Source organism: Alexandromys fortis, unplaced genomic scaffold (assembly GCF_014885135.2).
Source record: "Alexandromys fortis isolate MF-2015 unplaced genomic scaffold, M_Fortis_MF-2015_v1.1 scaffold_42, whole genome shotgun sequence".
Taxonomy (NCBI): domain Eukaryota; kingdom Metazoa; phylum Chordata; class Mammalia; order Rodentia; family Cricetidae; genus Alexandromys; species Alexandromys fortis.
In genome coordinates, this window is record NW_026067934.1 from 12,854,652 (window position 1) to 12,868,846 (window position 14,195).

At 41.7% G+C, this 14,195-nt stretch overlaps 1 protein-coding gene across 5 annotated transcripts in view; it reads left to right on the forward strand.

The window, feature by feature from the left end:
* Slc8a1 (solute carrier family 8 member A1) overlaps positions 1-14,195 on the forward strand; it is a 314,067-nt gene that overhangs the window by 259,944 nt on the left and 39,928 nt on the right. For all 5 annotated transcript variants that reach the window (XM_050146165.1, XM_050146161.1, XM_050146163.1 and 2 more), the window contains one exon: positions 12,801-13,076. In XM_050146165.1, the coding sequence (XP_050002122.1) occupies positions 12,801-13,076 (276 nt within the window). The remainder of the gene's footprint in view (positions 1-12,800; positions 13,077-14,195) is intronic.

Below are 14,195 nucleotides of genomic sequence, written 5' to 3' on the forward strand. Positions count from 1 at the left end.
GCCCATTAGCCTTTATTTCACTGATAACTTAAAAAACCCAGAGTAAAAAGTTTTTCGAAATAATTTTAAATATGATTTTTGTGCATTTTACATAGCACCTATTGGCATTTTCACAATGAAAAAGAAACACACACATACAAATACACACACACACACACACACACACACACATAAATATGAGAGAGAAGAGATTGCTCTCAAAATGACCAGAAAGAAAGTCCTTCTTGCTATCTTGGTTCAACCTCTGGGCATATCCTTGACCAAGTATATAATTTTTCTGACTTTGAGTCTCATCAGTAGAGGCATGAGAGGGCAAGGTGAGGCTAACACTAAGGTACCATCGCATATTGAGACCTAGGAACTCAGCCAGTGGCCATCCCATTCCAACAGTATTCCCTGGTAACACTGTGCTTTGTTATGGAGAAACACGTTCTGCCTACCCACCTGCCTTGCCCAGATTAAACATTCAGAACAGTATGATACATTGTATGTCTCTGCTCCCAGTATAGAAAGGATGAGGAGAGATAGGCCTGAGTTAGGCTCAGAGGAAACTAACTGAGACAATAAAGATGCAGAAGTGCTGGTTCCCTAACTGGCATTCTCTAAGGCCAGTGGAAACTTCACTGTATATGAGAGATCACTAAATACTGGCCCAGTTTGGCTCAAGTAGCTGCTGAGCCCAGCCTGAAGGCAGGTCAGGGTGGATGGATCACATCAGGACATAGCCAAATGCACCTGGAGACTGGCACAGTGTAGGGGTTGCTGCTCTTTCCAGTTCTTTGCCCATAGATTTGTTGGGTGGATTGGGAGGGGTCTCAATGAAAACAAAGTGTTTAATTTCCAAAGCTACGAACTCAGTAGTGCCCCCAGACAGTAACTGACTTAAATAATTACTAGCCTGAAGACTGGCCCACTCCAAAAGTCCTAAATAATAAAAATGGAACCTCAAATGAGTTTCAAGGGATTTCCAGGCAGTCCGGTCTAATCAGATCACTTCCCAGAAACCCCTGTCATCAAATAACACCATGAGGACATTCTCATTACATCACGTGCTGGTGCCGGGTCACCTTCAAATCCTACCTATGTAGTTAAAGATGATCCTACTTGTTCAGGTTTGACACAGCCTCGGTGGGACAGAGTGGGAAATAGAAAAGAGGATGCATCATTTTTACTTATTTCCCATACACTGCAAAGATTCTTAAATATCCTTTGTCTAAAATCTTAAATATCATAAATCTTAAATAGTCTCTATCTAAAATCAAAGAAACCAGTTTCATGAGATAGGGTTGATACAATTGTTTTGTTTAAAAAAATAAAAGTCTGCGAAGGGCCAGCAAATTAAAGGTTGACTTACTCTGCTTAAATATTAGCATTCTCACTTATCTGGCTGTCGACTACTAGTCCGAGGATCTATATACATTGCCTTTGCTCATCGCAGCCGCACTTTGAGCAGTGCGACTGAACATCCTGAGGCTCAGATGGTGACCTAGCTGCTGAGTGTCACACAGTGGAAAAGGTCAGCTGGCTTATGGGACTTCACCTTTGCAAGTCTATCCCCAGTAAGCATTGAGCTTGGCCCTATGTGGCTCCCTTAGTCATGTCTTAACCGGTAGCAAGTCAGGTGAAGCGAGACGAGAAAAGGAGGTTTAGCAATGGCTAAATCTTTTGGTTGTGAAGTTGGGGTTTCGGGAAAAAATGTGCAAGTCTAAAACAAAGGCATTGAATGACTAGAATGAAAAGTCAGTCTTCCAAAACAGTCTAGATCAGACTGGAGAGATGGCTCAGTGGTTAAGAATACTGACTGCTCTTCCAGAGGACCCAGGTTCAGTTCCACATAGCAGCTCACAACTGTCTGTAACTCTAGTTCCAGGGGACCTGATAGCCTCACGCAGACATACATGTAGGCAAAACACCAATGTACATAAAATAAAAATAAATCAGTTATTTAAAATGGAAAGGACAGATCAGTTTCTGGATTTCACAGAGACTCCGGGTTTGTTCCCATCCAAAGGAACCCAGGAGGTTTCCAAAGTGACTCCATGACTTTGGGGCTCTGTTACGTCTGATCCTAGATGTAAGGTTGATTGTTTAAACTCTGAGAAGAGTCGCTGACCAGCCTCTTCTATAAGTTCTTGGCCGTTCTCTGTGACTTATGACAGTCTCTAGACAGATTCTTCATGCCTTGAATCCCCTCAGGCTTCCCCAGCCTTGTGTTGATAGAGTAACAATTACTGGACGTGAAGAGTGGCTAGCAGTGCTGCTGTCCCTCTTAGCTCTGATCCCATCTCTCAGCACGTAGCTGGAACACATTCTTTGTGAGAGAAGCTGCATTTAACTTACTTAATTCTTAAATTTTTGTGCTTGAAACCCTTAGCGTCTTTGATCCCTTGAGTTTAAATAGTCAAAGAGTCACATAATCTCATTGCATTTCTCTAGGTCAGTCCTCTAGCTTTCCTGGGCCGTGAATGGAAGTGATAGAACACACGGCCTTATGAGTTATCTTTGAGACACAGAAACAATGAAGGACGGAAGGAAACAGAAATATTGGTGGAATCCCCAAGGATCATTCATCATAGGCAATCAACTTGCATAGTTCTGTTATTTGAAATAACACCTTAATGAAGATGGACTATCTACCTTTGAACATGTGTTAAGTCAATTACGTAGTTACATTTGATCAAAGGTCACCACAGACATTAGATGCACTATTTGTAGTAAGCATGTTATGGCTTCAGATCTAGGAAATTAAATATATTTGTGCATATTTAATATATATAATATAATATAAATTAAATATACAATGTAGATGCAAATATGTTTAATATATGCACAAATATATACAATTTCTTAGACACATGCTGCACTTCAAGAATACTTTGAGACATCTGTAATCCTATAATTTTACAAAAATCCATATGCACATGGCACATAGAGGTACACAAGTATGTACTTGTAAACAGAAAAAATGTGTGTGTACAGATTGAATATGCAAACAATTCATATTTAAAATCGCACTTTCTGTCACTGTTGGTGGTGGAATGTTCTTGCCATTTAGCTGATAATTATGAACCTACTCAAGAAGAAGTAAAAGTAGAAGGAATGAGCAAGAGAACACTGAGGACAGCAGTTTCTAGAAACTCTTTGTGCAGATACGCTAGGTCGTACTAGTATGGACGCCTTATGATATACATCAGTTTAAAACTGTCAGTGGTAACAGGCAAAAATGGAGACTCCAGTATCTTTTTCTCATTGTTCTGGAACAAGGCAGGCAGACCAGCCACCATGCGGTGCAAGTACAGAAGACAGGAGGCAGAGCAATTATTTTTCTGGCCCTTGGATATGTATTAGCTGATTTTTTTTTTCAGAAAAGAATATTGGCTTGTTGAGCTGTTTTTCTCTTAAATTGCCTATTACAAAAATCTTGAGGAAAAGACTGCACTGAAGGGCTCCCGAATGAGTCAGCGCTCTCCTTCCTGAGCCTGAAGTCATGTCTCTAATGCGGCTTTTGTCTGGAGAGGCTCAGCTCTGCTAACAATGCCCCATCTCTGGATCTAGCAGCTCTTTTGTTGGCACTGGCTACTGCTTTGTGGAGAGAGATTTAGCTGTCACATACCCATCAGAGCCTAAGATACAGGGGCACTTCCCATCCCTCGGTGGGAGCCTTTGTATAGTGTTTCCATGAAAAACACATTTCAGTATTATCCAAAGAACTGTAAAACATAAGAAACGTAACTCCTGCATGTGCACAGACCCCCACCCACTATATAGAGCAGCGACCCATACCACAGCAACCTACAGCACTGATTCTTGCTGTTCACAGCGTGCCCTCTTGATGATGCTCTTGTCATCTATGATCCTACGATGAAAAGCCACTTGCCTAAGTCAACTTTGATACACACTCCCCACCCCGTATATATTTCCTTCCTTGTCTTTGATCATTTCTGGCTGGGTGTTTTATCTTTTCTCTTGTTAAAACATCTTGGGTCCAAATCATGGCAAAGAACAGTGTTCTGCTATTTAATAAAGGTGGTGGAGAAAGAGAGAGAGAGAGAGAGAGAGAGAGAGAGAGAGAGAGAGAGAGAGGCTTTTACGTTTTTAAAAGTCTCATCACAAAAGAAATAGCTAGTTGTACCTATTACCCATTTATCCAAAAGAGGAAATGAGGGTACAAAGGGACTCTGTGACGTGCCCATGTTAATCATGGACAGAGCCTTGTTTTCAGTGGCAGGCCCTATTTATGGAGATCTCACTGACAATGACAACTGGGGAGAAGGAGGTAGGAGCATGCAGATGAAAGATGCCCTGAGCAATTGCAATCACTTTGTATTGTGTAAACCAAGGCCAGGATTAGAATCTTGGGTACTCACTCACACCACCACTTTGTCAGCAATAGACTCATGTGACCTCAAGACCAGAACAGTCCATCCAGGTGGCCCTGGGACCAGGAAAATGGTCCAAGGAAGGTTTTTGTCACCACCAAAGGACAGGAGTTCTTCCTTCTTGGTGACCAGAAAGAAAGATGTTTGAACCTAAATAAAAGAGATTTTTGGTCCCCAATAAATAAACCATTAACCTCATAGCAAGAATAAAGTGGAGCCAGCCATTCTCCCAAAGACTAATTCAGCATCTTATAAATCACTCAAGGACTTAAAGAAGACAGATATTTCTCAATTATACCTTCCCCAAAACAAAACCGATGAGATTAGATTGTACCTGAATGAATGTTTGCTGCACAAAGAGATTAGTTTCCCCTGTGGACACAATGGATCTCATAGTCACGGAAATGAGGAAGCAGAATGAATCTTAGAGCTTGTAAGCAAGTTACCTGCATCTTTAGAGCCTTGATTTTTTTTTTCATTAATATAGCCTTATTAGGCTCCTGGGAATGTAAAGGGGTGAGGTTTGTGCATTTACCGTATGCACGGAAGCAAGTGTCCCAGGAGGGAGCGGGTACCACAGCTTCACTACAGCCACATCTTAGGGGCTCTGGGTGTCCTTCATGCTCCCCTGTCTGAGGGGAGGCTTGGGTACTTACCTACCTTTCATGTAAATTTGATCATTTGCCTGGGATGTAACATCAATGTTTGTTGACAACAACAGGGTCATGTCTGCCCCAACAGCACCTCCAATCTCAACCTCCCTCTCTCTAGAAGGCTAATTTAGACACTCCTGTTAATATTCAAAAAGTGCTAACAGGACCCCCAGGTCAGTCTTAGAACCTGGTATACCCGCCATAACAAGACCTTCAACAGTAGCAGGCGATGTATGCATTTGCTCTGTGTAGGTCCTACTTACCGAAGGTTTGTTTCTTAGGTTACTGAAGCCTGCAGGAAATGGGTTTCTACTGCTGGAACCTGGAATTCTTTCTATCCTGCAATTCATAGATTATTTGAGAACATCGAATTTCAAGATTCTTGCTCTGATATAGTGGGGATAGGAGCTAGAGGCAATAACACTCGTAACAGAACATGCCAAGATGTTATTGTGTAGGAGAAGTGGGGTGAGGGGACACCAAAACTCAAGCAGCCAGTGTTGCCCTCCTAAGAGTTTCATTGTGTTAATAATCTGACTTACAGAGACCTGGAGCACCTTAGTGGATCCGTTTTTCATTTTGACAGTGGCTACAGGCTGAGAAATATTTGTGGCACATGAAGTGTTTCTTCATTTGTGTCAACCGACCTAATAAGAGTTGGAAAAACCTCAGACTGATGGCCATGGAAGGCCTGTCCCAGGGGCTCATTTGTCTCAAACAAGGTTGAGGCTCACACACTGAGGGTGAGGTTCTTTTGGAGTCCCTTTCTAGTATTGTCACAGGTCACCTGACCCTTGACTCCCTAAGAATAAGCACCAGTCCTATAGAGAAAAATGCCCCACAGCTGCCTGTGGCCTGGAAATAACTGGTAAAATTTATCAGGAGGGCCTACATAGCATCTTCTCCACTCACAATCAGGCCAGTCGTCCAAGCTGTAACTGCTACAGCAATCTCCAACTCTTTTGGATTTGACGGACAATGATAATGGGATCCAGAGCATTTGTTGAAAAAAATAGGATGAAAACTGGAAAGAACTGTATCCCAGAAGAGGCCCAGAAATTATTGTGCGTGCCAGTGTCCAGTAACTGCAGATTCCAAGACCAGGGTCTCCATGCTAATTCCAGTACCATCAGCTAGTGAAAAAAAAAAAAGAGAGAGAGAGAGAGACCATTCAGTTGTAACACCTGAGTCCCTCTCAGACCTTTGGCTTCACAGGGCTCGGGCAGTAAGAAAATATACACTGTCTTCCTGGAGGTCAGCCTGAGCTGCCTACCAGAACCACCAAATTCCGACTGTGAAGTTGTGAGTCCTCTGGTATAGCTGACTCTCTCAAGTTTGACACTGGTGGACAGCTTTAAAAAAGTGGTTATTATAGAAGAAGCCACATGAAGGAGCCGGTTGAATCTGGCCAACTTGAAGCTCAGTTTCCCAAGAATGCCCACTTGTTTCAGATGACAGAAGCAAATGGCTCCAGTTTCTCCTGTGCTTGAGCAGCTCACACATCTGAAAAGATGCAAACTGACTCTTAAGACCTCTCTCTGACAAGAAAGTGTCTTTCTAAGTTTCCTTAGGAGAAAACTTTAACATCTTCTTTACCTGCAAGAGTATGTAGTTGTGTTCTCACTGCGCAAGCTAAAGAGAATGGTGGTCAGTGTCCAGATCCAGAGCCAGAGCAAGGGGTGAATCTTTAGGGAGGGGTCACTGAACTTGTGATACATAGAAACCATAAGACCAGCAAATGATGATTATTCTTAATAAAAAATAGCTTAAAAGTATATAAAAGGGTAAAGAAAAAGAAAATTAAATCATAGCAAGAACAAGACAGTAAAATGCTACTGAACTTAACTCAAGCTTTATGTACTAGACATACAGATATATACACAGGTACACACAATTAAGGAAATAAAGCTTGGCTTGCTGAATCTTGGCTTGCTGTTGCTGCTGTTGCTATTGCTGCTGTTGCTATTGCTGCTGTTGCTTCTGTTGTTTTTATTGTTATAGCTGTTATTGCTATTGTTGCTGATGTTCCTGTTATTGTTATTAGTATTGTTGTTGCTATTGCTGCTGTGGCTCTTCTTGCTGTTGCTGCTGCTGTTGTTGCTGCTACTGCTGTTGTTGTTTTATTGTTGCTATTGTTGCTATTATTGATGTTGTTGATGTTCCTGTTATTGCTGTTGTTGTTACTGTTGTTGCTATTGCTGCTGTGGCTGTTGTTGCTGTGGTTATTGCTGCTGCCCTTGTAGCTGTTCTCGCTCTCTGTAGAAGAGAAAGGGTGAATTAACTGATGAACTGATGGCTATGTTTTCTTTTGCCTTTTCCATTTCAAAATTTCCATTTCAAAGGTCTAAACCTTTGCAGGCAATGGGAAATCAAAATAGAATGGAATAGGAGCACCTAGTTTGATTCTGTATGTTAAGCTGTAAAAGAAGGAAAGATTCTGGTATGGTGGAGTAGAGAGCTCTCTGTATACCTGTGAAGGACTAGAACGATCAGACACAAACTCAGGCTAACAGCCATCTGTGTCTCCCAGACTGATTTTACATATACACGTACGGCCCTTCAAGCAGTTTCCTGGGTTCTAGAATGGGGAGTTAGATGAAGGTCATTATGTTCTGAACTGGAAAGCTGACCTTTGTCCACTAGAAATGGGAATAAGAACCTGACATTTTCCAAAGCAGAGATTCCAAAATGGTCACACTATGATCGCTTCCTTGCTTGTTTCCCTGTGTGCATGGTCCCCAAAGATATAAAGAATAGCATAATCTGACTCAGTAAATAAAAATGATGTCTGAAAATACTAGAATTCAAATGTTATTGATTGTGTGGGCCAATATTTCCATATTCATAGAAGGCACAGCATTGTATATAGCTAGCACTGGGCAATGAAAGGGTAGAATCAATATGTTATTGGTGCTAAACCTAGTTGTTTCATTAGGGCATCATGTAGGAATATGCTTCCTCAGGCAGTTAGATCAAATCACAACTTAGTTACCTACCCAACTTACCAACTAAACAATTATTGTAAAATACAAATTTAAATTTCCCAAGTTTGAGATTCTTCCTATATAGGACAAGAATAAAGATGCCCACCTTAAAGTGTTACTGTAATGTCAATATAAGGTCAGTATGGGAAAAGACTTTGTTTTTGGCTCGGTATCTGTCTCTAGCTAGGCATCTCCTCATATCCCTTTGCCCCACCCTCCCTTAAAAAAAAACAGTTTCAGGAAATAGTGGTGACGATGGTTCACTTGAGCTGCACATAGATCATTGACATCAGACTGCTGGGGCTGGATTGATTTATTGCCTTCCGGTCAGCAAACAACGATTCTGGGCTATAGCACAGGTCTGTGACGGCCCCCATGCTTTTACCGAGAACCCAGATCTTTCCTCTCTCGGTTTTCAAAGCAGCACTGTGATGTGGCAGTTAGCAAACTCATTTGACAGACATGGATGGATGGAAATACAAGTGTCTTCCCAAGAAACAGAAATTGGTCTGCAGTATTTCTGACTCAAGTGTAGCTCATCCCGGCGGCTTCGGCGGCTTCTTTTTCTGGTTCCCAACACACTCCTTGAGGCCCATGTCTATGGAGGGATGTCAACAAACATGTATTTACCATAGAAGATAAGGTATCAGCTGGTGGCAAGCCTCATACCCAGCTCCCATGCTCCACTGAGCCGATGATACCCTTGTTCTGTGCTCCAGGGAAGTGACCAATGCCTTGTTAATACATCAATAGTTGACATTAAGCCGTCTCCACTACCTGTACATTTAATAATTTGGCTATTTTTATGGCTATATTTATGGAGACCAACGTGTATCAGGGAAGCCATTTCTTCTAAGGCTCCAGGAGGGATTAATGGGACACAGATTGTTTATCTTTCCATTAGTGGAATCTATAAAGCTGAAAAGAAGGATTCTGCGATAAGAGGGATTTAACTGAGAGCCTATAAAAGCAACCCTACCAACTTGTCTATCTCCATGCCAGCCCAGAGGAGGGATGGGAAGGGATGTGCAGCCCCAGGCAATCCTGCTCTGACAGGCTACAGAGCCAGCAGATGGCTGTCCTTCCTGCTGTGGAATCAAAGATGCTCCCAAGTTATCGAGGAGAGGGCTAATGCTCCATTGCTCTTCGTGAGAAACAGACTCTTAAGGATAGTCCAGCTGGTGGTAGACACCCTTAATACTCGCTTGTCCTTCCCCAAGACAGGATAATCATGCAGCATGCATGGCGGCCAGTGGTCATTTTTAATCGTTATGTGACTTGTCAGCTAATCCTTAAAGTATATAAAGTTCAGTGAGATCCCAGGGAAAAAAGAATGAAGACACAGTTCTACTTTAAAACTTTGTAAGATACATGACGATTTTCCATCAGATGTAAACATGATAATATTTAAGATTCTCTGTAATACTGGAAGGCTAGGGAATATTCTCTCTATCCCTATCTCTCTATCTACCCCTATCTCTCTCTCTCTCTCTCTCTCTCTCTCTCTCTCTCTCTCACACACACACACACACACACACACACATACATACATACACACACACAAGAACATACTTTATGCTTTGGTTTTTGTTTTTGAGACAGTGTCTTGTTTACATAGCTCCAGTTAGGCCCCAAACTCACAGAGATCCACCTGCCTCTGCTTCCTGAGATTAAAGGAGTGTACCACTACACCCTGTGCTTTATGCTATTTTGTTTTAAAATTTTTAGGAAACAGCATGTTAACTGTGCAATGAAATAATGATGGGAAAAACACAGCTGTATGCCTGAGTGGAAGGATATAATAATACGCAACGTGATAATCATTAGCTTGAAGCATCCTCAGGAACCTGATACAATTTGTCTAATTATTCCCCCGAACAGCCCTCCTGGGAAAGGCGTTATTATTTCCATTTTCAAAATAAAAATAATATCTTCTCCTGATTTACATGTGTCATTTCTTTTGAGAAGTTTCATTCTTTGCTTTCTGGTTCTTCTTTAAACTTTGAGACTTAATCATTCCCAAAATAAATAACTTTGCAGAGGCAGAATGTTCTTTGCTTCTGTGGATGATTGATAGAAATTCAGTGTTTACCAAACATTTTCGTCATATATCCTGAGAAATTATAAAGTGCCCTAAAATATGGAAGTTAAGAGAACGGTCTGATACAAAAGAAATATAACCAGAAATTGTGGTGCTTTTGCAGAACTTACAGGTGGATATGCTTACAGAAAGTGGGAAGGACAAGTCAGGCACAAAACTAATATGACTCTTGTCTCCCTCACATCTTAAGATTAACTATAAAAAACTGAAGCTTTCACAGTTTTATCTAGAGCAAAATCAGAGTAAAGAGAAGTGGATAAAAAATAAAAGAAAGGAAAATAAAGTAAAGAAGCAGGGAAATTTCCTAAATGCATGGGCAGTATTTGTTTTTAAGTGGCATGCAGCATTTGTGCATAGTCGTGGCTCCAGTGTGATATGCTGATATTTGTACCCCGACTTTAAGAGGTGACCATAGGAGGATTCCAAGGATTCCGAAGAGCTGCTGTTGGGTGACCAAAGCTGCCATAATAAACTGCCACAAACTGATGCTTAAACAGAAGAAATTTATTCTCTGTGCATCAAGGTGTGAGTCGGTTTGGTTCTCCCAAGCAGTCCCTTGGCTTGCACATATACATGTACTTGCAATAAGATCTCACTGTGTAGCTCAGCTGTCCTCAAACTCTGACTCCTGCCTCTGCCTCTCAAAGGATGAGCATCGGGACTGTGCCCCCATACCCAGATTCAGTATCTGATGCATCATCTCACATTGCTGATCAAAGGCATTATCTCTCAATAAGATCACATTCTAGGGGTTGGGGGTTAGGGCTTTGAAGAATTGATTGGGAGGGAGGAGTAGAGTGTAACCCATTTCAGATGCTTTTATTTAAAAAGCAGTTTGTGCTTTCAGAAGAGGCTACTAAAAACATGTTCTCACTCCTACAGTATAAACCTGGGAGATCAACAATGCTTTTCACTCCTAGAATTTTCTGTCAATCCACTAGACTCAAGTTCTTCTCCTGTGCATTCCCCAAAGGTGATTCTGTACATTCTCCTAACAGTTTATTGGCTACTTCCCAAAGCCTCAAAGACAAGGTAATAACTGTAGCCATGTGCTCATGGGAGAGCGGTTCATCACTTTCTCACTAATCCTATATGGTCAGGAGCAAACCCAGGCAATCTGGCTTTCCAAGTTTTGTGATACCCACTCTCTGCTACAAGTCGGAGTGTGTTTTTGTCCCAGATGGCTTTACCCTGGACTATGTCACAAAGAGTACAGGTGTTTGCTTGGTGTTGGCATTCTCGTACCATACAATCAGCTAGAGAACCGCCAACCCCACCTGCTGTTGACCACATTAGTTGGAACAAAGTAAAGTTAATTCCGGGTGATGCTGGAGAAAGTAAACAAAATGTTCAAAGGGAAGTTTCTTTTAAAATCATCTCCAAACCCATGAACATGTATTTTCTATCACTTTGAGAAAAGTGACATTGACTATCATAATTTGAAAACACATGAATGGGGGTTATTTATACTTAATATGTATTATATTTATACTAATCTTATGTCACCTAGATGAACTATGTGTTAGGTTATTGTTATTAACTTCCTGGCCCTTTTAACTAGCAAGCCTCCTGTATTTCTATGTGTGTTCAAATGTGATTTATCTGGAGTACTTGTGATCTACATACATATATTACATAATTGCATAGTGATGTAAAATCAGTAGAAATTCATGCACTCATTCCTTCAGTTGGCAGCTGCTTAGTCATCTAAGTGATGGAGAGTATACCAAATGCCAGGGATCCGAAATAGTTATCTAAGTGATGGAAATGATAACCAAATACTAGAGAGACGAAATGTATAAAGGGCTCACGTCAAGTGGAGAAGAGAGGACACTGAACAGGCCTAATTTTAGATAAGGCAGCAGCTTTCAAAGCTGAATATGCAGTCAATTCACAAGGAGGGTTTATTCAAGCCCACATTTCTTGTCACATTCAATGAGTTGAGAATTTGCATTTCTAGTACATTCCAAAGTGCCGTTGCTCAGTGAACTCACCAAGAACTGTTCATCCAAAGTTCTGAGTATGTAGAACCATGGCAGCCAGAAGAGGGATGAGAGGCATTTTTATTAATGGGTGGAGGAGAACGATGGAGGGGTGAGAATATGAGACATACTCTTAGCTCTAAAGCCAGAGAATGTGACGATGTTGCCAATAGTACTAGTAGACTAAGACAGGGTTGGAAATAACTAAGGGAGGTGAATCTAGAGTGGAAGAAAGGTCCCAGAGCTGCACTTGGGAGCCTTGACTGAATGCTACACCATAGAAGTCATGCGACTATCAACCTTCAATTAGACTTTAAGCTCAAAGCGAAGAACCCTCGTAGAACTTTGTCCAAACTTCCAGAAAGCCTTCTCTCTCTGCTTTCCATGTTGGCAAGAAATCTTTTTCATTGTCCCAATGGCAAATCCTACTGGGAGGTAATGTGAACGGCATGGAGGGTGTATTGATTGTGTGAGCTTTTACCCTTGACCACCTAGCCACAGGGAAATGGTTTCAGAATACCACGACCAATAATTGTTTCATGATGGCTGACTTTTAGAAAGCCCTAAGCTTCAGTGACCTCTGATGGCCTCCTGTCGCTCAGAGGAGCATGACAACCATCTAGAAGGAGAGGAAGGGAATGGAAGAAATTCCTAGAAGCTGGGTCTTAATGAAATATATTTTGCTTTATTTTCTTTTCTAGGGGAAGATGACGACGACGATGAATGTGGGGAGGAGAAGCTGCCCTCTTGTTTTGATTATGTGATGCACTTTCTCACAGTGTTCTGGAAGGTTCTGTTTGCCTTCGTGCCCCCTACAGAATACTGGAATGGCTGGGCCTGCTTCATCGTCTCCATCCTCATGATTGGCCTCCTAACAGCCTTCATCGGAGATCTGGCTTCCCACTTTGGCTGCACCATTGGCCTGAAAGACTCCGTGACTGCAGTTGTGTTTGTCGCTCTCGGAACCTCAGTGCCAGGTAAAGGATGATTTGCAGAACTCCCCAAAACTAAAACACACACACACACACACACACACACACACACACACAAATACCTTTGAGCTCATTTCATGTTGGCCAGCTACTCCTAGGCATGGGGCATGACCTGGAGTGTGGATGATATACCCAGTGACACTCCTTTGGAAAAATCAAAAAAAAAAAAAAAAAAAAACAAAAACTGGTTTTTCATTTCCCAGCAGGTATCAGTTCCAAATAACTTCTTGGTTAGGGTTGGGGCTTTGTGTCACCTTCCCCTTCCTCAGTACTGGAAATTTGTCTGGTTGAAACCTGTGCAGGTCTTGTGTGTGTTGGCACAGTCTCCATGAGTTCTCATGTGTATCAGTCCTGTTCTGTCTGGAAGATCCTTTTCCTTGGCATCACCCACCACCTCTGGCTCTTATAATCTTTCTGCCTTTTTTTCCACATAGATCCCTGCACCTTGAAAGAAAGGATTTGATCAATTTAGTGCTGAGTGTTCAAAAGTCTCTCACTCACTCATTTCGCACTGTTCAGTCTTAAATCACTCTTTTAATCTCCATCTATGACAGGAAGCTTCTCTGAGAGGGCTGGAGCAATGCTTGGCTCTTTGGGTATAGGAATAAGGCAATGTTGTGCTGCTGCTGCTGCTGTTGCTGTTCTTAGTTTTTTGATTGTGAGAAACTCCAGTCCTCTCTTCTCATATGCCAGGTTTTTCCCCTTCCTTCTCAAATTCGCCATCCTGTTGACATAAGACATGGGGCTTGAGACTGCCCTTTCATCATGGACTCAGTCACATGACAGACCTACTCAGAGTTCTAAGACCAGCCACCAGCCAAAAGAGAGAAGGGACCATCGCACTGCTGGCTTACCTGTGGCTTTGATAAACTTCAACCACACTCTATACGATAAAAAAATGGACCACAGCAATTGACTCCTTATTAAAAGAATACAACAAAACCATTAGTTGTTGTAATGGTTTTCCTGCTCTGCCAGAAATTATTCCCATTGGGACGTAGCCTTCTTTGCTGTAATATGATGAAATTGCCTATGATTTATTATAATATTAACTGTACATCATTCTCCCTAAATAAGATATTCACAGGAAGTTTCAGAATATAT